The sequence below is a fragment of the Oryx dammah genome, unplaced genomic scaffold (genome assembly GCF_014754425.2).
Source record: "Oryx dammah isolate SB20612 unplaced genomic scaffold, SCBI_Odam_1.1 HiC_scaffold_21, whole genome shotgun sequence".
NCBI lineage: Eukaryota > Metazoa > Chordata > Mammalia > Artiodactyla > Bovidae > Oryx > Oryx dammah.
Genome location: NW_024070205.1, coordinates 1,055,692 through 1,083,298, shown reverse-complemented (window position 1 = coordinate 1,083,298; position 27,607 = coordinate 1,055,692). Strand labels below are relative to the sequence as shown.

Genomic DNA, 27,607 nt, shown 5'->3' with positions numbered 1-27,607 from the left:
CACCTCCTTTCCTGTAAAATGGATCCTGTAGAGTGGTTGGAGAGCTTAAAGAATAGTACGCTACCTATAAACAGGAGTAGATGAGGATTTAGGGTCTCGTTTTCCCTTTTCGTATAAAACTATGGTTGTGAGTTGTGGATTTTTGAAAAGCATAGTTTGATTTAATTTTCTTGGATCCTTACAGAAAATTTTGGATTCCACATAAGACAGACTCTTAGTAACCTTCCAATTTCGTTCCCCAGAAATTGTCCTTGAAGCAAATAAACAAAAATAAAATAATAACTGAAGCTTGTCAAAATTCAAGAAATTACTTCTATTAATTTTTTAACGTGTAGCCTGTTACTGAGTTCATTTACTTTATGCATACAGTGAACTTTACAAGTGACTGGCTGTGGCCATAATATTGGTAGTAGTGTTTTGATACGTTTTCTATCCCAGTAATTCTGTCATAGTATAGAAGAATTACTACAAATATTAATTTAATATTGATGAGTGTATACTAATAATTAGAGTCGGTAGACCTTTCTATAGAACTTCAATAGCTTAAGCTTGCATGGTCTCCATTATTCAGTGTAGGTACTGGATTCTCTGGAGAAGGATAATGGCATCCCACTCCAGTATTCTTGCCTGGAGAATCCCCGTGGACAGAGGATCATGGCGGGCTAAAGTGTCGGATATGACTGAAGTGACTTAGCATGCAGGCATGCATTGGGTTCTCAGTTGAAGTTTCATTTTAAGAACAAATCCAAATATAGTTGGAAGTCATCATAAATAATTAATTGGGTGCTTCTTTAGAAAACGTTTATTTTCACTGATACTGGCCTTTTGCTCTAGGTTGAAGGTGCAGTCCTTTCTTGCATTCTGTCACTGAACGTTTATTATACACTTGCTGGGAGAGAAAAAATATATATATATAAAACTGGGTCCCCACCCTCTATAAATATTCAGCTACTTAATTTCCTTTAGGGTATTAAAAATAGTGACATCACACCTTTAAGAAATTGTATCTTCTGATTTTTACTGTGAGAGATAGCAGCCTTGTGAAGATAGGTGAGAGAGGAAGTTTCTTTCTATTTACAGCAGAGTGTTGATGACAATAATGTCAGGTGGTTTGGGCACTCCGTGACAAGGGGAATTCAGAGGGAGGAGGGATCAGATATACTCAGGGGAATTAGTGGCTGGGCTGTGTTGGTGATGCCAGGAGGAGGAGTGCGCTCTACTTGTGGATGTTTGAGCCTGATGGAGCCGCCTCCGTTTGTAAAGCTGACTGAATATATTCAGTGTCCCCAGGCTTTCACACATGCTCCCTGGTTTTGTTCCTTGTACTTCCAGAATACAAGGATCGCTCTCGCTCGCTCTCCACGTTGCCTGATGAGACACACTATGGCTCCCAAGGACATGATGACAAACACTCACGCTAAATCCATCCTCAACTCCATGAACTCCCTCAGGAAGAGCAACACCCTCTGTGATGTGACGCTGAGGGTGGAGCAGAAGGACTTCCCCGCCCACCGGATCGTGCTGGCTGCCTGCAGCGATTACTTCTGCGCCATGTTCACCAGTGAGGTACGTGGTGGACCGTCTCCTCTCAGGTGGAGCCCACACCTGTCACCTCGTGGGCATCTCATTCCACTGAATGAAATAGTGGAAGTTCTGTATGATTGTGAATCGCTATAGCCTGGTGTTCAACCCCAGACTCTGGATAACATCTGCCATTTGACTGTGCGTCAGTCATCTCATTTCAGAATGAGGAATGATAGTAGTACACAATTTCATATGGTTGTTGTGACAATTACCTGAGGAACTTACATGTGACGTGCTGAGAACAACGTCCAGCATGTAGCAAACACAAATGTCAGCTATCGGATTTTACTTACCAGTGTTTTAGTTTGTTTTCCTGTTTTCTTTTTTCTAAAGTGTAACATTTTAAAGAATACCGGGGAAGAGGGAGGAGGGAAGGAAAGAGGAGCGAGAGTCCACCCTCATCCCACTCCTGCAGTGTGTGAGGGAAAGCAGTCTTCCTCCTTCTCCCAGGGGAGCGTTAGTGCCGTCTCAGGTGGGTGGCGGAGGACTGGTGCCTGGCTGTGTGGGCACACGAAACATCGCCAGAAAGATGCCAACTTGGGACCACGAGCCCTTAACCAGGGAATTGGGGACAGGCTGGCCTGGCAAAAAAAACTTGGTGCTCGCAAAGTGTTAGGGAAAAGACTGCTGTGGTGAGTGCCTGGCAAGACACACAGCGTGTGGAGGAGCTGCTGAGTCATGAGGGACTCGGAAAGCTGAGCAGAGGAGAGCGCTCTCAGCTTCCAGGATTGCAAGTCTGATTTTTTTATTTTAAATAAATTGTCTCGATTATGTTATTTATCTGTACTTGTACATAAACCTGACATACTTCGTCATGGTAATCGTGTTATCATAACGAAGGTCACCGGCCTGTGGGCCAGATGCTGTGTTAGACGATTGCCTGTCCTGCTCACCCCAGGGATGGTTGTTACCATCTCATTTTACAAGTGAAGAAATAAGGTCTCAGATACGAAATGCCTTACAGCTTGTAAATGGTAGAGAGGATTTAATCCTAAATTAACTTAACTTGGTTTGCCGTTCCCTTCTCCAGTAACTTAACTTGACTCTAATTTTGATGTTTCCATCGTAAAGCCAGAGTCGTATGTGATGCTGAGCTAGTGCTCAGCCACAGGGCTGGCAGGGAGAGAGTGGCAGCCTGACCATTTGCCCAGTGGGCCCAGGGTAGCTTTAAGGGGACCCTGTGCAAGGTGACATTGCAGGTCCTGTCCTGTGCTGTCCCCCACAGTGTCTGCGAGCACCAGAAGCGCTGGGGTCTAACTGGGTGAGGAGAGTGTCACCCGGCCGCCAGCAGGAAACGTGGAGGACTCATCACACGGTGTGCGTCCTGGCCTCACTCTTTCTCTGCACGTCTGAGAAAGAGCTCCCTTTTCATTTTTTTCTCACCAGGATTTTGTAGTCTTCCTTTAAAAACTGACATCAGGCAGGAACAGGCTGAATGGGTCGCGTCTTTCTCCGCCGCAGTGTGCCTGGCGCGCAGCCCTGTGTCTGAGGTGTGCAGCGGAGTGGTCCGATGCAGCATAAGGCGATCGGCCGCCTAGGCGCCACCTGCCCCTCCTCGGAGCCATTGCAGTGTAGCTGGCTTGTGCCCCACCCTGTGTATTTCATCCCTGCCGCTGCTGCTGCTGAGTCGCTTCACTCGTGTCCGACCCTGTGCGGCCCCATAGACGGCAGGCCCACCAGGCTCCCCCGTCCCTGGGATTCTCCAGGCAAGAGCACTGGAGTGGGGTGCCATTGCCTTCTCCGATTTCGTCCCTGTGACTCATTTATTGTGGAATTGGAATTCTGTCCCTCTTAATTTCACTTTGTCCTCACCTGTCTCACTCTGCCTGGCTTCCCTCCCTTAGTACGGATGTGGTCATCTCCAGGTCCTCCCATGCTGCTGCGAGTGGCATTGTTCTTTGTTACTTTCTTATGACTGAGTAATATTCCACTTGGGTGTGTCTCTGTGTGTGTGTGTCCCCCTCGTATATACCACGTCTTCTTTATTCATCCGTTGATGGACGTGGAGGTTGCTTCCGTGTCTTGGCTGTTCTAAGTAGTGCTGCTGAGAACACTGGAGTGCGTGAATGTTTTCAAATTAAAGGTTTCATCTTTTCTGGAAATATGCTCAGGAGCAGTATTTCTGAATCATGTCAGACTCTTACTTCTAGTCTTTTAAGAATCTCCAGACTGGTCTCTATACCCTTGAATTTGTTTTTAACGCTAAATGATTTAAACAGGAGGGTCCAGAGACCTGGATTTTAGGTTCAGTTCTCTTAGAAATTCTGTGTGAACCCTAATGACCATCTAACCTCACTGGGTTGTCTGTAGAACAGAATGATTAAACTCGCTGGTGTCTCCATTCTCTTCCAGCTCTGGATTTCTCCATGAATTTGGTGCCACTAAGATAGCACAGGGTGAGGCGGGAGGCCTGGCTTCAGTCTGTCTCTGATGATTAATAGTGAAGACCTAGATTAAGTCGTGTTGTTTCTCTGAAGCTCAGACCCTTTGTGTGTTAAACGGCAGTGACATCAGACCCGACTGCCTTACCAGGCTGCTGTGACCGTCAGGGGAGATAATAGTAAATGAGAGGTGCTCTGAAAAATGGTAAAGCGAGCATTAATGTGAAATACTGCAGTTGCCGTAAGTTCTTAGATAGTAAACTCATTTACATATTTAAACTATTTGGCTAGTGGGAACATAGGTTACTGACTAAGAAACTCCTGACATGAATGTGCTTATATATTTCTGTTCGTAAAGACTTACAGTTAGTAAAATGTTTTTCCAAAATAACGTACTAGTGACATTTTTTGGTTTCTGGGATTTATTTTATTCTTGGCTTTGTTAGAGAATATTTTTCGATTATTCTGGACTGATGAAGGAATCAAAGTTGATCAAGATGTTTAGCTTATAACAGACATACACTGGAGTTTTGTAAGTAGTTGAAATTTCTAAACTAAGATCTAGTAAAACATTCATAAGGTACCAGTTTTCAGATAGTTACTGTCCTGTAAAGCTGAAGATTTCCACCCTTAGACAAACCATTGTCTATGCTTATCTGGCCTCAACTATACTCATAACCCCAAGGATATAGTCTAGACTAAACGTACCACCAGTAATGCAGTAATCCCAAAAGAGAATCGACCCAGTATTTGAGGAAGTATCAAACAATGCAGTTGTCTTCAGGGGTACAGTGGAACACCCTGAAGGTGGCCAGTGCAGTCTTAGAACAGGTGGGACGGTGCTGGCTCATTCTGGAGGGTCTGCAGCGGGAACTCAGCGAAGTTCATGTTTCCTCTGAAAAGCCCATGGACGCTAATGGCGTGCTCATGGAACTTTTGGTTCTATTCCGCGTCTGCATTTGTTTTAATAAAAGAGCAGCATGTTGAATTATTCAAAAGTGAAACTGATATTCTCAGAAGGTGTCACCTCTGTGTGCTCTTGGGTTGCGCATAGCTCCCCCCGTTTGAAGAGCTGCAAATATGTGCTGTGTTTGCTTTGCACAAATCAAAAGAGACGACCTTTTTTGTTAAACACGTGTATGCAGTTAATATTGTTAACATCTCTTCAAGTGCTCGGATACGAGCCTCTGCCTTAACCTTGTGGAATTGCAACCACCGTGATCTCATGCCCTTTTCACTTTCAGCTCTCAGAGAAGGGGAAACCGTATGTAGATATTCAGGGTTTAACTGCCTCCACCATGGAAATCCTGTTGGACTTTGTGTACACGGAGACCGTGCACGTGACTGTGGAGAACGTCCAGGAGCTGCTGCCCGCAGCCTGCCTGCTCCAGCTGAAAGGTACAGCTGTGGAGGCGTGCACCCACAGTGGCCCGCAGACGTTCCAAGTCGCGGGAGTGAGGGGCACGACAGGCCTCAGGGTTAATGTCCATGGCTGAGAAACTGAGGCTTCAGTCGCAGAGTAGAGGATCCTCCAGGTGTGCGTCTCTGGCTCTTTAGTAAAGAGGGCACGTGCTTTCTGTTTGTAAAAATACGCAGGAGGGGCCAGTAGAGGCCTTTCCTTCCGTCTGTGTGCACAGCCATCCTGTAGGGGGTCATGAGACACAGTTACGAGTCATTGCCTCCATGGAAGGGAGCCACCGCAGGTGCCTGGGTGGGTAAGGGGGCTGGGGGACCACTCACATGGGCCCTTTAACCTTCTGAACCATAGAAATTATCTATTAAACATTTAGATTGACCCACAAATAAGGTTTTCACGGCACTGGAGATGGTTCCCCTTCCAGGTGCCGATCTGCGCTAACCTCCAGGTCTGTTTCTGATAGTTTTTAGCACGTGACTGGAGTAGTGCGAGGCCTTTGCGTTAGTGCCCGGCTCTAAACGAGCGTTGCGCTCAGAGCTGTTTGGTCAGACGGATGGAGGAGTGTTTCCAGCCCCTCCTGTTTGTCCTTTGGCAGCTTTCAGTAAGTTCTCGTGTGGAGTAGGGATTAGGTGGATGTGCTCAGTGACAGCTGGGTCTATAGCATGACGCCCAGGAGTTTTACAGGCATGTCTGTGTGATTGTGACGGTGTCCATAAGCACAGTTCGTCCTGCTGCACTTGTTTCAAGGCTGCAGCACACATTTATAAAGGCTTTGCTGGAGGCTGCATAGAACGTAAGACGGAAATAGGATTTGGATTCCCAAAGAATGAAATTTCTAAACTGATTCTTAGGCATTGAGCCAGGGTCCCTCTGATCCCACTCGGAGAGGTTGTGACCCAGGGACTGAGGCCTGACCTGCCAAGTGTCTTCAGGACCCCTGTCTGTGTCTGTCTAGGCGTGAAGCAAGCCTGCTGCGAGTTCTTGGAAAGCCAGCTGGACCCTTCCAACTGCCTGGGCATCCGGGACTTCGCTGAGACTCACAACTGTGTTGACCTGATGCAAGCAGCTGAGGTTTTTAGCCAGAAGCATTTTCCTGAAGTGGTACAGCATGAAGAGTTCATTCTTCTCAGCCAAGGAGAGGTGGAAAAGCTCATCAAGTGCGATGAGATTCAGGTACCTACCTGCTTGGCATCACCTCTCTTCAGGACTGGGCCAAAGACCAAAAAGCAAGATGGAGCTGCTGTGCTTCTGTAGCACGGCTTTCAGTCGGGTGTCCACATTAGCTGTAAGGTTTAAGCTCATGTCCCTGAAATTATATGCCAAATGTATTTGCATGTTTATGGGAGGGAGTTCACTTCTTCCTCAATGAAATCTGTGATCCCGGTGGTTAAGAGTCACTATTAAACAGTGTGGAATAAGCAGAAATGGGAAGTTAAGTGGATTTTTGTAGAATACGTCTCATTACCCATTCACTTCTTTTGAAACATGTACTGACAGTGTCTCCCATGCAGCAGCCACGGCCTGGGTGCTGGGGAGCTGAGAGTGAGTAAGGCATAGTCTCGTTTGCAGGGGATTCACAGTGTCGTAGTGGAGGCAAACGAAAAGACGCAGGTGCTGACGGTGTCGGGAGAATCACGAGCCTGTTCAGAGTGAGGAAGAAGAAAGAAGAGTCAGCCTCTGGGTCTAGATGAGACGGTAGAGGAAGTGGATCAGGAGGACGGAACAGAAGGCTGGAGACCGCAAGCAGGAGCGCAGAGGTCGGCACCTCTGGGTGTGGCGGGCTCTGCTGGCTGAGCTGGGCAGCAGCAGCATCCCGCCGGCCTGCGCCCTGCGTCCAGGGATGCCGCCCCGCAGGGAGGAGCCTGGGGGCTCGTGTAGGTCTGTAGCTAGGCAGGACCCCGAGTGTGCGCAGTGGGGCCGTCGTGTCGCTGAGGCCGGCAGCCATCTTGGCAGCCCAGCTCTCCCGTTGGCTTCAGGAAGCTCCGAGCAGAGCCTTGTTCTTGGGGAGGAGTCCCTCTGGGGGCTTTGCTTCCCCAGCTGAGGAGATGGTGACCCTCAGGGAGGATCCTCTAGGGAGGCTGAGAGTTCCTCTCTCTTTCTCTCACTGTCCTCAGATAACAATGAAAATGACTGTAGATGACTGGATCCCAGACGGTCACGGCACCTCAGTATAAACAAGAGGTGTTAATATAGTGGAAGGAAAGTTTGATCCTCTAAGTGCTAGAAGAGGATTCGTTGCTTAAAGAGCAGTCTGTAAGCATATTCAGTGAGCTGATTTCTTTTGTTAAAACTAGGATTTTCATGCAATAGCAAGTCTTCAGTGTGTCTCTTGTCAGCATTCACCCGGCTTTGTGTTGGCACCTCTGCCCCGTGACTTTTCTGAGGGAACTGGACCGGGGCATGCCCACACCCTTGTTTCTGGCTAGGGTCACGTGTGGTTCACGTCTGCCTGAGACGCTGCTCCCGCAGGGGCTTCGGGGCCGAGTGTCTGTGACCTGTTCTCGCCCGTGGGGCGCGGGGGGAGCTGGGTCCTCGCACGGGACGCCAGACCGGTGGTAGAGGCGGCCCCACAGACGTAAGCTTCACTGCGAACACTCATAAAGTAACCAACTCCTGGCTCATTTATCAAGTATTTATTGAGTTCTTCCTGTGTGCCCAGAGCAGTTCTGGGCTGGGGATCTGGTTATGGACATAATGGACTAAAAGCCTTGTACCCTGGGGTTTCCATTCTCAAGATACCATTCTTGGCATTTTAAAATGTTACTTAATTCTCAGAACCATCTCTAGTTTTCCGAGATGAGTCATCACCCACACACGGCTCAAGGGGCAGGACTCCGCCGCCCGACCGTTCTCACGACCACGAGGCGGGGAGCCGGCCGCCTCTTAGTTTGTCTCTGCTTGACCAAATCAGGGAGCCTTCGTTTAAGAGCAGTGGAGACTGTGAATAAAGCTGGCTGGAGCAGGGAGGGCAGTGAGCTAACCTCTTCAGAAACCAGGACTAACTCTTCCGTACTGTCTTCCTCAAGTATCTGGCGAGAATGGCCTTTGCTTTTTTCAGAAAATGACGTTTTTTTCTCTCTCATATGCCAGCCAGAAGCACTAACCAGATGTCTGGCCCTGTTGCTAACTAGCGCTTCCTCTGGACCATGTGAAACGATAGCTTTCGAAACAGCGGAGGCAGTGTGTCACGTTGTGTGAAACAACACGGGCTTCAGAGTCAGGCTGGGGTTTGGCTTTGGCGGGGGGGGGGGGGGGGCGGGTGTTCCTAACCACTCATCTCCAGATTCCTCTCCCATAAAATGCAGAAAATAGTTGTACTTAGTACGTAGGGCTGTTCTAATGTCGGCTGATACATAGAAGAATTCTCTGTGAAAATTTATTGCAGAGGAATTTTCTCTGTAGTAAAGCATTACTGTTGGGGGTTTCTCCTCTCAGTTTAGCTGTTTCTCTGCAATGCTTGTTTATTCCGTCTTTAGTAAGATCAAGGATCTCTGCTTATGATGGAAAAACCCCATTTTCAATGGATGTATCTCATTGAAACCTAGAATGTGTCAGAGTCCAGCACTCAGCTGTTCAGAACTCTGAGCCTGTCGTCCTCGCCAAAGCTGAAGTTCATTTAAAAATCACGGCCCCTCTTCTGCACCCTCCCCTGCATCTGGCCCATCGGCAGACTGGGCTCGCTTGACCCCCTGTGAGCTCAGTGTGTGAAGCCTGTCAGCACTGCCATCGTCTCAGCCTCACCGCCCTCTGCCTGTTGGGCCCAGGGTAGCCCCTGTCTGGGCTCCCAGCACGCAGCCCTTCTAAACCGTCTTCCATGGTTGCCAGAGTAACTTTACGAAACATCGGTGTGGTCTCGTCACTTACCTGCTTGGCGCCTTTTCACGGTTTGGAGGAAAGTCCAGTCTTGTGCAGGCTTTGCTCCTCCAGCTTGACCTTTTCCATCGCCTCCCTTGCTCATCCCGCCACACCGGGCTCTGTCGTTTCCCAGGCTGTCCAGCAGAACGTTCTGTGAAGGTGGAGGGGCCCTGTGTCCGTGCTGGCCAGTTCACTGACGCCAAGCACTGGTGGCCTTGAGCACTTGTGCAGTGCAGCCAATGGGACTGAGAAGCTGAGTTTGTTTTTCCTAGCTGCACTGCGCGGCTTGCAGGATCCCAGTTCCCAGACCAGGGATCGAACCAGGCTCCCAGCAGCTGAAGTGCCATCCTAACCATTGGACCGCCAGGGAATTCCTGAAGCAGGATGTTTAGTTTTAGCTTCACTTGAATTAATGTAGATGTCAGCAGCATGTGGGGCTCGTGGCTGCTGTTTTGGACAGTGTGGTTGTAGGGCTTCTCCAGGCGCTTCCTATCTGCCGAGGCTAACTGCTGCCCCTCTGCCAGGTGGAAACCTATAGCTGCTACAGGAAGGCCTTCCCTGTCCCATCACTCTGCATAAAGAAATCTCAAGTTCAAGTCACTCTGTCTCCAGCCCCTGGACTTTTCCCGTTTGATACATAACAGCAAAGTGGGATTGTTTGCTTTTCTGACTTAACAGTTCTCTCCCCACTTTAAGAGGGAGGGTCATGTCTGACTTGTCCCTCCAGAGTAGTTCCTGGCACTTAGTAGGTGTTGGTAAATCCATCAAATGGATGAACGTTCGGAAGCATTTTCTGTCCTTTCAGTTCTTAGAAGTCCCCAGAACGGCTTCTCTCTGGGCGCTGTCACACTCTGAGAGGATCTCAGGACAGGCGGACTCCGGGGCCACGTCCTCGGGTGTCAGTCTTGTGAGTCCTGGTGCTCACTGTACCGAGTGCTCGTCCAGGGAGAAGGTTTCATATCCTGCCTGTCACTTGTAGCTCAGACCTCAGTTCCCCAAAAGATTAATTATATGTGTCATCTCAAATTGCATGGTACCTAGTACAGCACAGTTGCTCAGGTGCTCATTGATGATGCTTTGAAGACTCCACGTTCCTTGCAGTGTTTTCAGGGAAGTTCCTACTCACGGGCCTGACTGAGGAGTTGGGGAGCAAGGCTGGACCTCCTTAAACAGCAGCTGTGAATAAATGTGTCCAGAGAGCCAGTTTTGAATAGGGTAGCAGGTTCCCCTTTTGCCTACTAACATTTCAGAAATGACCAGAAAAAATTCAGGAATGGAGAAAATTCTGAATTAAAAGCTGATTTGTGACTGATGGTCTATTAGGTACCCTCTCTCTTAGATGTTTTTCACCCATTCTGACTATAACTCTTCTCATGATCTCAGCAAGTTGTGTCTGAAACAGTTCTTTCCCCAAGAGCCTGGCTGTTTCTGGGAGATGGGAGTTACTCGGGGGAGGGGAATGGAAGACGGCTCCAGAGCGCCCAACAGCGTGTCCCGCGCCTGCAGGTGGATTCTGAAGAGCCGGTCTTCGAGGCTGTGATCAACTGGGTGAAGCACGCCAAGAAGGAGCGGGAGGGGTCCTTGCCGGACCTGCTGCAGTACGTCCGGATGCCCCTGCTGACCCCCCGCTACATCACAGACGTCATAGACACTGAGGTGAGTCGCCGGGACAGGGGTGTCTCTGCAGCTTCACGTCCTGCACCCAGAACTGGTCCCCCCAGAGGCACAAGCACCCCGGAGCCTGTCCCGGTCTGCCCGGGACGTGCGCCGTGCAGGGTCTGCAGGCGGTCGCTGGGCAAGTCGGGCTCCCAGCAGAGACGAGGGTCTGAGGCTTCGTTTAACTTTGCTCTTTGTTGTCTTTTGTTTTGCAAGCCCCTCATTATTTTGCATAGCAGTATTGGATGATAAATTTTGTCCCTTTCTCCGTTTAAAAAAATTATTCCAAAAAAAATTCATCCATGAGAGGGGACATAGGTAAGCCTATGACTGATTCTTGTAAAGCAATTATCCTTCAATTAAAAATAAATTTTAAAAAATCCAAGGCAAAAAAGAGCAAAAAAAAAAATTCGTTTCAAAGGACTTCCTCATCAAGTCTCTCTATTTCTGACCTCTGGAAAGGTCAGCTTGAAAGGAGTTTGATGTGTTTCACATCAACTTGGTCGTTTCATGTTTGTTTACAAGCTTTTCTTCAGCCTCAGTTCTCTGTGGGGCGTTTCCTGACTTTCTTTACAAGCTATCGGGACCAACCTGGAGACCACCAATCTGTAAAGTGTGGGCGAGGCTGGCCCAGCCCGTCTCTGAAAGTTCATCACAGACACGCCTTTCGGTCGTTGGCATTCAGGGGGTTCCCAGCTGCTTAGAGTCATCTCTCAAACTCCACCTCGTTTGTGTAACTCTTTCCTATGGTCCATTCACGTACCCTCACCTACCTTTGAACCGTGTGACGTCTATTCAGAACAAACCTTTTTAAAATCAGTCCTGGAAACCCATGGCCTAGTCCCTGCTGGCAGCCCTCCTGAAAGCCCCCGTGGCTCACTCTCCTCCTGCTGTTTCAGCCTTTCATCCGCTGCAGTTTGCAGTGCAGGGACCTCGTTGACGAAGCCAAGAAGTTCCACCTGAGACCTGAGCTGCGCACTCAGATGCAGGGGCCCCGGACAAGGGCACGGCTCGGTAAGCTGGCGGCTCGTGTTCGCTGTGTCGTCTTGAGCAAGGCCTGCTACCACCCTGATCTTGTGCTCCTAGAAACCAAGTTCATGTAACTGTTTGGAGGGTAAGATGAGATACAGCGGGGAAAGCACTTTGTAAATGACAAGTGTTAGGCGGTGTAAGTTCCAGGTATATTTCAGTGTTTTGGGGCCTGTGGATTAGAGCTCTCTCAGATGCGGTGTAGTCAGCAAATGGTCTGCTGCCCTGCGCCTCCCTCCTCCATGTGGAGAGGAGGTGAGGAGGAAGCCTTGCGGGTTAGGCAGGGGTCCGGGAGGTCGGAGGCGGTGCTCTGCAGCGGGTGAGGGCCTGGAGCCAAGCCAGACGGGCGGTGCTCACCCGCGATTACCGATTACCACTCACCGCTCACCATGGGTGTGAACTTTGGCAGGAAACTTAACCCCTCTGGGTCCATCACCGCATCTGTGAAATGGGTCATCACAGCTCCAGCCTTGCAGGTTGCTATTAAAGGGAGTGCGTGCTGCCTCTGGAGGCTGTCACTTCAGTGGACAGGCCTGGGCTCAGGTCCCGGCAGCCGCTGGCCGGCCTGTGGGCCTAGGCAGGGCGACCGCTGGCCTGAGCTGACGCCTCTGCCTCTGAAACGAGGATGCCAGGGTCTTCTCACGCTGGTTGCCACGGAGGCTGGATGAGATCGTGTGTGTACGATGCCTGCGCTCCACCTGGCGCAGGGTCTGTGCTCACATGTGCGCTCGCTGTCCCGGGAGCCCAGGCGTTTGGCAGCTTATAAATTACTCTGTGCACATGCGGCAGTGTTTTGTTGTTACTATTTCCTGATTTTACTCTTACCTGACTGTGGCCTCATGCGTGCTAAGGTGTTAATTGATAATTAAGCCTTTCATTCATAGATATAAGTAGAGTGATGATTTATCTCATTCTAATGGCAAAATTAATAGGTCTGTAGAAATTTTAGAAATAAAGAGAAGCAAAAAAGTAAACGAGTCATCTGTAATTCCACCACGCAGAGATACTGCTTTTTGTTGTTTTATCTTTAAAGGGATGCCATTCTGTTAATCCCTGGGAGATGACAAAATGTGACTTGTGTCTCATGATATATACAGAGATTTATAATCAGCATGAGACACGTGGAAGAAATATAAAAAGAAAATTTTTGAAAAAGATTGAAGGACTGAGTGAAAAATCATGAAAATATTAGAAGAAATTATAGGAAAATATTTGTATAACTTTTGGGTGGCCTTTTTTTCTATTTTTATGATAAATACAAATGACATAAAATTTATCATCTTACCATCTTGTGTACATTTCAGTTGTTAAATGCTGTCACACAGCTCCCATGTCCAGAACCTCTTTCATCTTACAGAACTAACATTCTGTATCCACGAGACAGCAACCTCCCTTCCCTCTGTCCCCTTTTAACTAAAACAGGAAAACTTAGAGCCCTTCATGGTTAACTTGACTGCATCAGGTTCGCTTTTTTTGTTTTGTTTAATTGATGGCAGAAGGCAAAGCCACGGACTGGTGGACTGGGAGAAAATACACTCAATACATATGACAACAGGTTAGCATTTCTATAAAAAGAACCTGTGCCTAGCGACAAGAAAAAGAGCAGTGACCTCATACAGCAGGGCATGGGAAGCAAACAGGTAGCGCCCAGAGCACCTGTGAGAGGGAGGCTGGGCGCCCGAAAGACGCTGCACCCACAAGTCTGGACAGGGTGCACACCCTGTGTGTCCCGTCTCGGGAGCATGTCCCGTGGAGACAGTGTGCAGTATAGACGTAAGCACGAAAGAGTCCAGACACAGGCACAAGAATGTTCACCACAAATTACTAATATCGAGAAAAAAACTGAGTACACCCTGCACGCCAAGTAAAGGGGAATGGCTGGTTGAATTATAGCACAGCTGTACCATGGAATGTCGGGAAACTTAAAAGGCGTTGAGTCAGATTCACTGACTTAATTGTGTACACTGAGTGAGGGGAAAGAAAGCGGCGTGACTCTTCTGGGTGTGTATGTTTACCTGAGCACAGAAAAGCGTGTATATACAGGATAAACACTAACCCTTTAATAAAGTGAGATTGCAGGGGGATATTAACTACTAAGGCTTCGTTTACATGCCTCTTTGTTACTACCATACGCTTGTGGTTACACAAAATAACAGTGAGTAGTCTCTGAATACCAGCTGAGCAGTGAGGTGCTGCAAGGAAGCTGGCGCTCGGAGACAGGACATTCCGCTTGCTTTGGTTCCTGCTCCCAGGTCCACCACTCACTCCAGAAACTCGCTGTCTGAACCCGGACACCTCCTTCAGCGCCTCTGGATTACCACCAGCTGCACATCAGAGGAGTTAAGTCAGTCACTAGAGTTCTTTCCAACACAGAAGATACGTTCCTTTTTTGTGGAGCCAAAAGGGCCCCGGCCAGTGCATGATTGTTAAGTGGAGCTCCAGTGGTAGTCTGTGTGAACCAGCAAGCCCAGAGCTGGTTTAGAGTTCGATTCCTGCCTTTGTTTGAACAGGCAGCAGAAAAGCTCTGTGGCTCAAAGAACTTGCTTGTGGTCCTGCCCTGGAGGGTTAAGAATGTGATCCTGCACGCCCGCATGGTGCTGAGGTCCTTTTTTCAGAAGTCCTCAGTTCAGTTGTTCAGTCGTGTCCGACTCTTTGCGACCCCATGAATCGCAGCACGCCAGGCCTCCCTGTCCATCACCATCTCCCAGAGTTCACTCAGACTCACGTCCATCGAGTCAGTGATGCCATCCAGCCATCTCATCCTCGGTTGTCCCCTTCTCCTCCTGCCCCCAATCCCTCCCAGCATTAGAGTCTTTTCCACTGAGTCAACTCTTCGCATGAGGTGGCCAAAGTACTGGAGTTTCAGCTTCAGCATCATTCCTTCCAAAGAAATCCCAGGGCTGATCTCCTTCAGAATGGACTGGTTGGATCTCCTTGCAGTCCAAGGGACTCTCAAGAGTCTTCTCCAACACCACAGTTCAAAAGCATCAATTCTTCGGCGCTCAGCCTTCTTCAGAGTCCAACTCTCACATCCATACATGACCACTGGAAAAACCATAGCCTTGACTAGGCGGACCTTAGTCGGCAAAGTAATGTCTCTGCTTTTGAATATGCTATCTAGGTTGGTCATAACTTTTCTTCCAAGGAGTAAATGTCTTTTAATTTCATGGCTGCAGTCACCACCTGCAGTGATTTTGGAGCCCAGAAAAATAAAGTCTGACGCTGTTTCCACTGTTTCCCCATCTATTTCCCATGAAGTGATGGGACCGGATGCCATTATCTTCATTTTCTGAATGTTGAGCTTTAAGCCAACTTTTTCACTCTCCTCTTTTACTTTCATTAAGAGGCTTTTTAGTTCCTCTTCACTTTCTGCCATAAGGGTGGTGTCATCTGCATATCTGAGGTTATTGATATTTCTCCTAGCAATCTTGATTCCAGCTTGTGTTTCTTCCAGTCCAGTGTTTCTCATGATGTACTCTGCATATAAGTTAAATAAGCAGGGTGACAATATACAGCCTTGATGTACTCCTTTTCCTATTTGGCACCAGTCTGTTGTTCCATGTCCAGTTCTAACTGTTGCTTCCTGACCTGCATACAGATTTCTCAAGAGGCAGGTTAGGTGGTCTAGTATTCCCAACTCTTTCAGAATTTTCCACAGTTTGTTGTGATCCACACAGTCAAAGGCTTTGAGATGAGTGCAATTGTGTGGTAGTTTGAGCATTCTTTGGTATTGCCTTTCTTTGGGATTGGAATGAAAACTGACCTTTTCCAGTCCTGTGGCCACTGCTGAGTTTTCCAAATTTGCTGGCATATTGAGTGCAGCACTTTCACAGCATCATCTTTCAGGATTTGAAATAGCTCTACCGGAATTCCATCACCTCCACTACCTTTGTTCGTAGTGATGCTTTCTAAGGCCCACTTGACTTCACATTCCAGGATGTCTGGCTCTAGGTGAGTGATCACACCATCGTGATTATCTGGGTCGTGAAGATCCTTTTTGTACAGTTCTTCTGTGTGTTCTTGCCACCTCTTCTTAATATCTTCAGCTTCTGTTAGGTCCATACCATTTCTGTCCTTTATCGAGCCCATCTTTGCATGAAATTTTCCCTTGGTATCTCTGATTTTCTTGAAGAGATCTCTAGTCTTTCCCATTCTGTTCTTTTCCTCTATTTCTTTGCATTGATCGCTGAGGAAGGCTTTCTTATCTCTTCTTGCTATTCTTTGGAACTCTGCATTCAGATGCTTATATCTTTCTTTTTCTCCTTGGCTTTTCGCTTCTCTTCTTTTCACAGCTATTTGTAAGGCTTCCCCAGACAGCCATTTTGCTTTTTTGCATTTCTTTTCCATGGGGATGGTCTTGATCCCTGTCTCCTGTACAATGTCACGAACCTCATTCCATAGTTCATCAGGCACTCTATGTATAAGATCTAGGCCCTTAAATCTATTTCTCACTTCTACTGTATAATCATAAGGGATTTGATTTAGGTCATACCTGAATGGTCTAGCAGTTTTCCCTGCTTTCTTCAATTTAAGTCTGAATTTGGCAATTAAGGAGTTCATGATCTGAGCCACAGTCAGCTCCTGGTCTTGTTTTTGTTGACTGTATAGATTCTCCATCTTTGGCTGCAAAGAATATAATCAGTCTGATTTCGGTGTTGACCATCTGGTGATGTCCATATGTAGAGTCTTCTCTTGTGTTGTTGGAGGAGGGTGTTTGCTATGACCAGTGCATTTTCTTGGCAAAACTCTGTTAGTCTTTGCCCTGCTTCATTCCACATTCCAAGGCCAAATTTGACTGTTACTCCAGGTGTTTCTTGACTTCCTACTTTTGCATTCCAGTCCCCTATAAGGAAAAGGACATCTTTTTGGGGTGTTAGTTCTAAAAGGTCTTGTAGGTCTTCATAGAACCGTTCAACTTCAGTTTCTTCAGCATTACTGGTTGGGGCATAGACTTGGATAACTGTGATATTGAATGGTTTGCCTTGGAGACGAACAGAGATCATTCTGTCGTTTTTGAGACTGCATCCAAGTACTGCATTTCAGACTCTTTTGTTGACCATGATGGCTACTCCATTTCTTCTGAGGGATTCCTGCCCACAGTAGTAGATATAATGGTCATCTGAGTTAAATTCACCCATTCCAGTCCATTTTACTTCACTGATTCCTAGAATGTCGACGTTCACTCTTGCCATCTCTTGTTTGACCACTTCCAGTTTGCCTTGATTCATGGACCTGACATTCCAGGTTCCTAGGCAATATTGATGTTTACAGCATCGGACCTTGCTTCTATCACCAGTCACATCCACAGCTGGGTATCATGTTTGCTTTGGCTCCATCCCTTCATTCTTTCTGGAAATATTTCTCCACTGATCTCCAGTAGTGTGTTGGGCACCTAATGACCTGGGGAGTTCCTCTTTTGGTATCCTATCATTTTGCCTTTTCATACTGTTCATGGGGTTCTCAAGGCAAGAATACTGAAGTGGCTTGCCATTCCCTTCTCCAGTGGACCACATTCTGTCAGACCTCTCCACCATGACCCGCCCGTCTTGGGTTGCCCCGCGGGCATGGCTTGGTTTCATTGAGTTAGACAAGGCTGTGGTCCTAGTGTGATTAGATTGACTAGATTTCTGTGAGTATGGTTTCAGTGTGTCTGCCCTCTGATGCCTTCTTGCAACACCTACCGTCTTACTTGGGTTTCTCTTACCTTGGGCGTGGGGTATCTCTTCACGGCTGCTCCAGCAAAGCACAGCTGCTGCTCCTTACCTTGGACGAGGGGTATCTCCTCACGGCCGCCCCTCCTGACCTTCACCATGGGATGGCTCCTCTCGGCCCTCCTGGGCCCCAGCTAGGTCCTTAATTCGGCATCTCTGTGTTTCCACTTTAGAAGGAGCCGTGCCGGCCCCCCTGTGCTCTGCCATCCCCTTCAGGGAGGCGGCTGAGCCAGTTACCAGGACGGTGGCCCCTCTGCACACGGCACGGACAGTGAAATGCGCAGGAGTGAGCCTAGCGTGCCACGTCCCACACGCGGGGGCGTCTGTGTCCTGATTAACCTCACCCGTTGCTCTCACCAGAGATGTAATGGAAACTGCAGCTCCGGCCTTGTCACTGGCTCCTTTCCTGTCCAGGTGCAAACGCAGGTCCCGAACGTGTTCTTGGCGGTCCTGCCGCCCGTCTCCTCTTTCCTCCAGCAACGTACCCCAGGGCACGGACGCTCCCCGGAACGAGCAGTGACCAGGCCCTGCCAGGAGGCCTTGGTGTCAGCAGGGTGCCTGCACACACAGTTCTCATCAGGTCTTTTAGACACGTTTTCCTCCTCGTAAACATGGAAGTCCAGCTTGACAGGCCCCCATTGATTGGCAGAGAACTAACAGGCTTCCTTCTGCTCAGCCGTTTCCCTGATTCTTCTTTACAGTAGGCAGACTGCTGGAATAGCGGTCCCAGCTCAGGGTCCAAAGACAGTGAGACCCTTGGGAATTGTTCTGAGGAAGGAAGACTTCCAGGCACAAAGCAATAGAAGAAATTTAAAAGTCAATGTTTTTGATCAAATAAAAATCAGGTACAACATTGTAAGGTCAGTTAGGAAAATAAATTCACTACAGCCACAGCAAAGGGTTAAAGTTCTTTGTACAAAACTAAAAAAAAATGCACATAAGACAAAAACACTAGAGACTTGAGTGTATGGTTCACAGCCAGGGAGTCCTGTTAAATATAAGGGGAGAGGTTCAGCCTGCTGCTGCTGCTAAGTCGCTTCAGTCGTGTCCGACTCTGTGTGACCCCATAGATGGCAGCCCACCAGGCCCCCCCATCCCTGGGATTCTCCAGGCAAGAACACTGGAGTGGGTTGCCTATTCCTTCTCCAAATAAAGTCTTATTAGTGATAAATAATACAATAAATACAATTTCTTGCCTACCAAAGTATCGAGAGTAAAAATGTGCAGTGCTACAGAAAGTGGAAGGGGCGGCACCTTTACAGTGTTGGTGGGAGTGTAATTTGTTTGACCCTCAGTATCTTATAGATAAAAAGAGTCTTTAAGGTTCATGTTCTTCACTAGACTCTGCTCTCATTTCCGTGTTAAAGAAACGGGGAAATGTCTCATATTCACGGATGTTTATCACAGGATTATATGTGATTATTTATAATCCAATTACCAGCTCCTGAAATGCCTAAAATATTAGAATCATACAGGATTTTGTTAATATCTTGAGAAAATGAAATGAAAACAGGATATACTATGATATGGTCCCACTTCTGTTGTATAGATATTGAGAAACAGAACTGGAAGGAGATAATCTTATGTTTTTGTGTCTTTGTGGAATTACAGATAAAGTTTTTTCATAATGCTTTCATTTTCAAGCTTTTTAACAGTGAAAATGTATTTTATATATTATATGTTTTATAATCACAAGACATAAAATTTTTATATCTTTTTAACCAAAGGGTGGGTCATATGCAAGTAGGGATGGCAGTCATACCTGCTCTTGAGTTGTTTTTTAAACTTTTTAAAAGGAAATCATCTTTGTAATAGAAAAAGCTACACAGGCTCAACAGACATCAGTATTGCCTAAAATTATGTTTTCAATGTTAAAACACTGGCCACCTTATCCTTATCAAAAGCTCTGTTGGCACTGACATGAACTCTACTGCAATGGGAAGTGAATCACTTCACTCACTTGGCAGACAGGCTTCAGCACGGAGGCTCTTTCAGGGACGGTAATGGGTAATACGTGAACCGTGAACTTCCAGATGTTCAAGCTGGTTTTAGAAAAGGCAGAGGAACCAGAGATGAAATTGCCAACATCCGCTGGATCATCGAAAAAGCAAGAGAGTTCCAGAAAAACATCTATTTCTGCTTTATTGACTATGCCAAAGCCTTTGACTGTGTGGATCACAAGAAACTGTGGAAAATTCTGAAAGAGATGGAAATACCAGACCACCTGACCTGCCTCTTGACAAACCTATATGCAGGTCAGGAAGCAACAGTTAGAACTGGACATGCAATAACAGACTGGTTCCAAATAGGAAAAGGAGTGCGTCAAGGCTGTATATTGTCACCCTGCTTATTTAACTTATATGCAGAGAACATCATGAGAAAGGCTGGGCTGGAAGAAGCACAAGCTGGAATCAAGATTGCCGGGAGAAATATCAATAACCTCAGATACGCAGATGACACCACCCTTAGGGCAGAAAGTGAAGAGGAACTAAAAAGCCTCTTGATGAAAGTGAAAGAGGAGAGCGAAAAAGTTGGCTTAAAGCTCAACATTCAGAAAACGACGATCATGGCATCTGGTCCCATCACTTCATGGGAAATAGATGGGGAAACAGTGGAAACAGTGTCCGACTTTCTTTTTTTTGGCTCCAAAATCACTGCAGATGGTGACTGCAGCCATGAAATTAAAAGATGCTTACTCCTTGGAAGAAAAGTTATGACCAACCTAGACAACATATTGAAAAGCAGAGACATTATTTTGCCAACAAAGGTCTGTCTAGTCTAGGCTGTGGTTTTTCCTGTGGTCGTGTATGGATGTGAGAGTTGGACTGTGAAGAAAGCTGAGCACCAAAGAATTGATGCTTTTGAACTGTGGTGTTGGAGAAGACTCTTGAGAGTCCCTTGGACTGCAAGGAGATCCAACCAGTCCATTCTGAAGGAGATCAGCCCTGGGATTTCTTTGGAAGGAATGATGCTAAAGCTGAAACTCCAGTACTTTGGCCACCTCATGAGAAGAGTTGACTCATTGGAAAAGACTCTGATGCTGGGAGGGATTGGGGGCAGGAGGAGAAGGGGATGACCGAGGATGTGATGGCTGGATGGCATCACGGACTCGATGGGCGTGAGTTTGAGTGAACCCTGGGAGATGGTAATGGACAGGGAGGCCTGGCGTGCTGCGATTCATGGGGTCACAGAGAGTCAGACACAACTGAGCGACTGAACTGAACTGAATGGGCAGAGGGGCTCAGGGGCCGGTGGTCTTGGTTCCTGGGCGCTCAGAGCCCTGAGCTGCTGAGCAACCCCCACACTCGCCCTGTCCGCACTCCTCTGTGACCCGGGGCCAGCCGGAGCCTGCACTGAAGCCTTCCTGCCAGCTGGCTGGCCCTCGGGGTGTGCTTGGCTCAGTGGAGTTTGCTTTACTGTGCGAAGCATAGGAAACCCCTTAGTTGTGAGTGTTTTCCCTCAGTTGCCCCTCCGGGGTCATCATGGCCTCCCCATCCGTGCGCACGTCAGAGGGAGAGAAGACCTGGGGGAAGAAGTGGGTAAATGGGAGAAAGGGCTGCCAAGGAAGACCCTGGCCCCCCAGCTCGGAGGAGCTTAAACATAAAATTAGTGTCTTGGAAAGGACCCTGTGTTCAAATGCTTTGTTTGCGAAAAGGAAGTGACTGCTCACCTTGAAGTAGGGCCCACCTACTTTACTTGGCAAGTACACAGAGAGGTGCCCTCTCATAAGAGGAGGGGAAAATCCGTGGCTTATGTGTGGGTTATTAAGGAAAATAGCAAACATATATAAAAGCAGAATAATCAAAGGATTCCCCCATACCTGTTACCCAGTTTCAACAATTACTGACTCGTAGCCTATCTATTTTGAAGCAAATCCCAGACAGGATAAAATTCCATTCATATTATATTATGCTTTTGTATGTGTCTCTGAAAGATGAAACATACAACCAATTATTTACTTTCATCAGATATAAGTACACGTTCACATTTCCGCAGTTTTCCCGTAATTTATTTTTCTTTGTTTTTGAACGCTTCAGCTGCTCCAGCCAGCATCCAGACAAGGCTCACGTGTTGCACTGGGCTCATAGCTCTCCTCGCTCTCTGTAAAACCACAGGCTTTTCACTCCTGCTTTGGTTTTTCTCTGCAGTTTATCTGTTGAATCTCCCACGAGCTAGATTTTATTGACTACATCCCAGTAGTCTCATTTAACACGTTTTCTGTCCCCCGTGTCTCCTGTAAACTGGTGGTTAAACTAGACTTGATTGGTCTCGATAAACTTTAAGATTCAGCTTCAGTTTTGTGGCACGGGCTCCCCAGCAGCGATGGCGGCGTGCTCCGTCCTGAGCGGTTTTGGCCGTTCCCCTGCCGGCCGTGGCAGCCGCGACCTCACGGGGGGCTTGTCTGTATTTCCTGTCCGTTTAGAGGTACTCCATTTGGTCTTTCCAGTCCAGGTCAGCTAAACGCCCTCCTGAATGTCCTGAAATGCCCCAGCTGACTTCTCTACAGTAGAGCTGGTAGCTACACAGGGGATTTTCTCAAAAGCAATATCATCGGAATATTATCCAGAGAAGTCCCTAGGGAAAAGGGAAAGACACAAAAGCTATCAAAATGCCTCGTTTGGTAAGATAGTAGAGAAAAAGACTCCCTTTAAAAGTCTAGCCTTATGGTCGGTTACCTGGCAGTTTTGATGAATTAACAGGACATGTGGTCATGGAGTTGGCTAATTTGGAAAGATAAAAGTCATGGAAAAGATTTTTAAATTTATTATTTGGTTCCTAAGCCACATCTCAAATTTTGGGAGCCAAGGTTAGGAGAAAATTCTTTGCCATCACAAAAAACTCCCGTTTTGAGTTTTACAGGGTGAGAAAGGCAGGGAGCTCCTTCAGCCTACCCTTAGAGCCTGTTGTGGACTCAGCTGGAATCATATAGATGGGTTGATGTGGTGTAGGGTGTGTTGAAGCTTCTCCCATGGACAGAAGAGCCTCACGGGCTACAGTCACGGGGTCACAAAGAATCCAACACAACTGAGCACACACGGGGCGTGTTCAGGCTTGCCTTCCGGAATTTTAATGTTGTCTAGAAATTCACGTTTCAGAGATTCAGGCTCTCAGGGAGGAGCAGTTTGCTGCTGGGCAGCCTCATGGAGGACCTCCCATCTCAGGTAGCCCCTCTGGGCCGCGCGGGACAAGGCGCCCTGGTGCTGTCTGCGCTGCTCCATCCCCGAGCAGTCAGCCAGCAGCGGGGGAAAATGACCCCTCTCCTCGCTTGTCCTCAGGAGCCAACGAAGTGCTTCTGGTGGTCGGGGGCTTCGGAAGCCAGCAGTCTCCCATCGACGTGGTGGAGAAGTATGACCCCAAGACGCAGGAGTGGAGCTTTTTGCCAGTAAGTTGTGGTGGAACCAGGCCCGGGGAAAGAGCTTAAATGTCCGCGGTCCCTGACTGCGGGTGGTAACTAACCCAGCCCTCAGAGTGGAAAGGCCTGGTCACAGCAGCAGTGTTCCTGACAATAGTCAGTTATAGTAGTTGGTTGTTGACTAACTCGGCTTCAGGAGTACTCACGGCCCTGTGTGCAGTTACACTCAGCTGGCCGCCCACGCGGTTCGCAGGGTGCCCGCTCCTGCCCTGTTAGCCTGAGCACGGTGCTCAGCTGTGCTGCACTGAGCTGGTGTCCGTGGGACCCAGGGTCTGTGTCTCCTTGGGGGTTTCTGCTTCAGTGCAGTAACTGTGAGAACCGTGGGGATTTTGGGGTCATTTCTCGTGGCCTTTCAGGTCGTTGGGTCCTGGCCCTTAGGGAGCAGTGCGCTCGTCTCTTCCTGCTTCACGGAAGGATGTTGGTCTTTAGTGCAGTGCTTATGGAATGGGAAGGAATCAGATACTGGATAAGGGAAGGATGGTGGATCCTCTGGAATCCTTAGAGATAGACGTACAGAAGGCGCTCGTCGGTTAGAGCATCACTGAGCAAGAGGCTTTTGTCCAGTGGACAAGCAGCAGATAAACCTCTGCTCAGAGGGCTTCACGGCCGCAGGCGAAGCAACAAGGTGCGGAGGGAAACCCAGGAAGGACCACAAAGGTGAGGCCTGAGACTTCCCTGACTAAAGTGGCAAAGGCGCCTCTTCTCCCCTGAATCCCAGAGCATCACTCGGAAGAGACGCTATGTGGCCTCGGTGTCCCTTCACGACCGGATCTACGTGATTGGTGGCTATGACGGCCGCTCCCGCCTCAGCTCCGTGGAGTGTCTGGACTACACGGCGGACGAGGATGGGGTCTGGTATTCCGTGGCTCCGATGAACGTCCGGCGGGGCCTGGCTGGAGCCACCACCCTGGGAGGTAGGCTGGTGCACAGGGCAACATGTGCATCTCGGGGTGGCTGGATCGGGGTTCACACCTCTCCGTGAAATGCGGAGGCAGCTGGCGGCGTCAGCCACACCTTTCTGCTTTCGGAAACACCCCCAGGTGTCCCAGTGCTGACACTGGAGCTGGTAACTCAGGCTCTAGTGTGCTGAGGGGGGAGCTGGCGCTAGTGGTAGTTTTGCAAACTCCCATCTAGGGAATGTTTCTGAAGATTCCATCTTACCCTGTTCTTCTCACATGTCTTGACTGTGCTGTCCTCTTAAAGATTTGATTTATCCGTTAAAAAAAAAAACAGTTGTTTTTGGCTGCAGGCATTTGGAAGAGCTGTGGGAGATTTGTAGAGAAGGAGCCGTTAGAAACCCCTCACTCTCTAACGGTCTGTGCCTCCTTCACTCTGAGCAGATATGATCTATGTCTCTGGCGGCTTCGACGGGAGCAGGCGCCACACCAGCATGGAGCGCTATGACCCGAACATTGACCAGTGGAGCATGCTGGGCGACATGCAGACGGCCCGGGAAGGCGCCGGCCTCGTGGTGGCCAGCGGGGTGATCTACTGTCTAGGTGTGCGGGGTCTGGGACGGGGTAGGGGCGGGACGACTAAGGGCAGCGGCCTCGGAGCAGCATCCCTTTCACCGGAATTGGTTCATAGACTTCCTCCCCCTAAAACCCCGGTCTGTCCCAGTGTAGTTTCCACTCACTGGGATTCTCCTTTTCGTGAGAGCAGAAGATAGGTTGCTCTCAGATTTCTCTGGAGCCCTTGAGGGAGAGCTGGGACTGAGAGCATCAGTCGGAGCACTGGAGGAAGGCAGGCCGGGAGTGCGAGTCCGCACTGACCATTCTTTCTGGAATGGCTCCCGCTCTGTCTTACAGGAGGATATGACGGCTTGAATATCTTAAACTCAGTTGAGAAGTATGACCCCCATACAGGACACTGGACTAATGTCACACCGATGGCCACCAAGCGCTCTGGTAAGACCAGGCAGGCCCCAGGGGCAGGAGGTGGAGCTGTCAGACTGCCTGGGCAGTGGGGCTGCAGGCCTGTCGTCACTGGCGACCTAGGAAACGTGGGTCAGGGCCATTGTTCTCAGTGTCTGTGCTCCCTAAATACAGCGGCATTAGAGACAGCCCAGACTCTCCCTGGGTTAGGGTGAGAGCAGAGCCTCCTTGCCTTGTCTTTTTGCACCTGAGTCCCTCCCTCCATCCTGGCCTCCAGCCCAGCTCTGTGCAGTGGCGTGGGCTGCCTGAGGGAGCATGTGCAGGAGTCGGGGGGTCGGGGGGGAGCTCTTCCTGAGCCCTCAGGCTGGCATAGAGGAACAGAGAGCCCTGCCTCCCGGTACCAGATGCTCCAGACCCATCACGACCCCTCTCCTCTCTTTCCTTCTTTTTTCCACTCCCTTCTCTCATGACAAGGGTTGGGCTCCGAGTTAATGAAAGCGAGGTGACAGCCAGGCGAAGAGGGCTGCAGGTGCGTGGCCTATGCTGGACTAGATCCTCCAGGCTGTCGGGCCCTGGCCCATCCCTCGGCCACTCTGGGGCTCACCCAGCCGTCTGTCAGTGTTTCGTTTCTAGGGTTCAGATCCTCAGCTCTGCAGCCGTCATCTGCTGTGCCCTTTCCTCCCCAGGTGCAGGGGTAGCCCTGCTGAATGACCATATTTATGTGGTGGGGGGATTCGATGGTACAGCCCACCTTTCTTCTGTGGAAGCCTACAACATTCGCACCGACTCCTGGACAACGGTCACCAGCATGACCACCCCGCGGTGCTACGTCGGGGCCACGGTGCTTCGGGGGAGACTTTATGCAATTGCAGGGTGAGGGGTAAATCTGGGGTCCAGGGCCGTGTGATCTGATCCACGTGTGTGGTGGAGATAGAGTTTGGTTCCGCAGAGAGGGCTCCATGGCAATCTTAATGTGGGGCCGTGAGGGTAGGGGGGGCGTGGGGCGGGGCCGTGGGGGCGGGGGCGGGGCCTTGTGGGGAGAGGGCGGGGAGGGGGAGCCTATTGAGGCAGGTTGTGGGCGGGGCCCTGTGGGGAGGGGGGCAGGGCGGGGCCTATTGAGGCAGGCTGTGGGCGGGGCCCTGTGGGGAGGGGGCGGGGCGGAGCCTATTGAGGCAGGCTGTGGGCGGGGCCTATTGAGACAGGCTGTGGGCGGGGCCTGTGGGGCAGGGCCCAGAGGCAGGCCGGTGGAGGTGCTCCCTCACTGCTGGCGCTTCTCCCTCAGCTACGACGGGAACTCCCTGCTGAGCAGCATCGAGTGCTACGACCCCATCATTGACAGCTGGGAGGTCGTGACCTCCATGGGAACTCAGCGCTGCGACGCGGGTGTGTGTGTTCTCCGAGAGAAGTGACTGGGCGAAGAGACAGTTTGCAGAGAACCAAGGGGCTTTTCCAGAATGTCTGTTTCTCAGCGTGAGGAGGGGATTACAGGCTCAGTGCGCTGCTCTCATTGCTTACTTGACACGCCCTGTCCCCGAGGAGGGTGGGCCGCAGGCACTCGAGGGCGGAGGCCGCACCCTGCACGGGTGTGATCGGCCAGACCCCGCTCCTCTGACCGCGGGGGCACTTGGTCCTCACCTTTAACTTCGTGTGCGCTCCGGAGAGTATACCTTTAAGTTGTGCCTCGTGTGCTGTGGAGACTTAAGGTGACTGTGAACTCCAGGGTGTGGGCAGGGTTGGAAGGGTACCAACTCTCTTGTTTTCCAAGAATAAATCTCTTTCCTAGTCTACAGGTAACAGGGGCAACACAGTTCTGTTCTGGAGGAAAACGAGGGAAGAGCCCTGTCAAAACCTCGGGGGCCTCGGGAGTGGGGAACGGGGTGTCCAGTGCAGGACGGGACCTGGATGTGGTGGGGTGTGAGGGAGCCTGCGACACGCGGAAGGCTGAGGGGGTATGTTACTTGAGGGTCTTTGCTGGGCCCTAGACACAGAGCAGCAGAGCCAGCGCATGTTAGCTGAGCAGCAGTGCAGGAAACGTGTCCCAGACCGAAGTCCCCGTGACTTCACCATTGCCCTCCCTGCGGCCGCGCCTGTATCCCAGGAAGGCTTTCCTCTGTTGAATCAGGGACTGCTTTCTCCACTGTTGCCGTCGGTACTGTTTATAGGGGGAGGGGAGGAGTGGGGGTGGCAACCGCCTGATGACTCCCCTGGTTCTTGTAAAAGCATACTTCTGCCAAGGAGTGGTTTTTACTGCTGTGTTTTGTACATGTTGTCCTTTCTTATTAGAACACCCCTTCCCTGTCTTTAGACTGGATTTTACTCATCCCAGGACGGAATAATCAATGACAACCGAAATCCATTTGTTAGTTTTAGTACCTCCTGTCCTTCTGAACTTCCAAAGCTCCCCTGTGCTGTGCAGTGACATTCCTGCTTGGAGAATTGGGAGTGTGGGGACAACATGGTCACCTAAACAAGGAGGCACTTTCCCTTTGTTCTGAAATTCCTTTTTTTCCTCTTTCTTTGAGTTGTATTGACCTAAAGTTCGTTTTGTTTGTATTTTTTTAAGAAAATATTAAAAAAAAAAAACAAAAAACAATGGTCTCAAATGCCTGTAAGAGTTTGTGGCAAACCAGCACCATCTTCCAGACATATCGGGGGACAAGGCATAGAGATCTGCTGTAGGTCCTGTC

The 27,607-nt window shown here is 49.3% G+C and overlaps 1 protein-coding gene across 1 annotated transcript; it reads left to right on the top strand.

Annotated features, from left to right (window-relative positions):
* KLHL12 (kelch like family member 12) lies at window positions 1-26,714 on the top strand. The gene is made up of 11 exons (XM_040263211.1): window positions 1-1,566; window positions 5,210-5,363; window positions 6,338-6,555; window positions 10,744-10,893; window positions 11,793-11,907; window positions 22,910-23,016; window positions 23,765-23,960; window positions 24,387-24,545; window positions 24,855-24,953; window positions 25,607-25,793; window positions 26,203-26,714. Exons 1-11 carry the CDS (start codon window positions 1,195-1,197, stop codon window positions 26,327-26,329), a joined length of 1,884 nt encoding a protein of 627 aa, XP_040119145.1. The 5' UTR covers window positions 1-1,194; the 3' UTR covers window positions 26,330-26,714.
* Window positions 26,715-27,607: the final 893 nt, after the last annotated feature.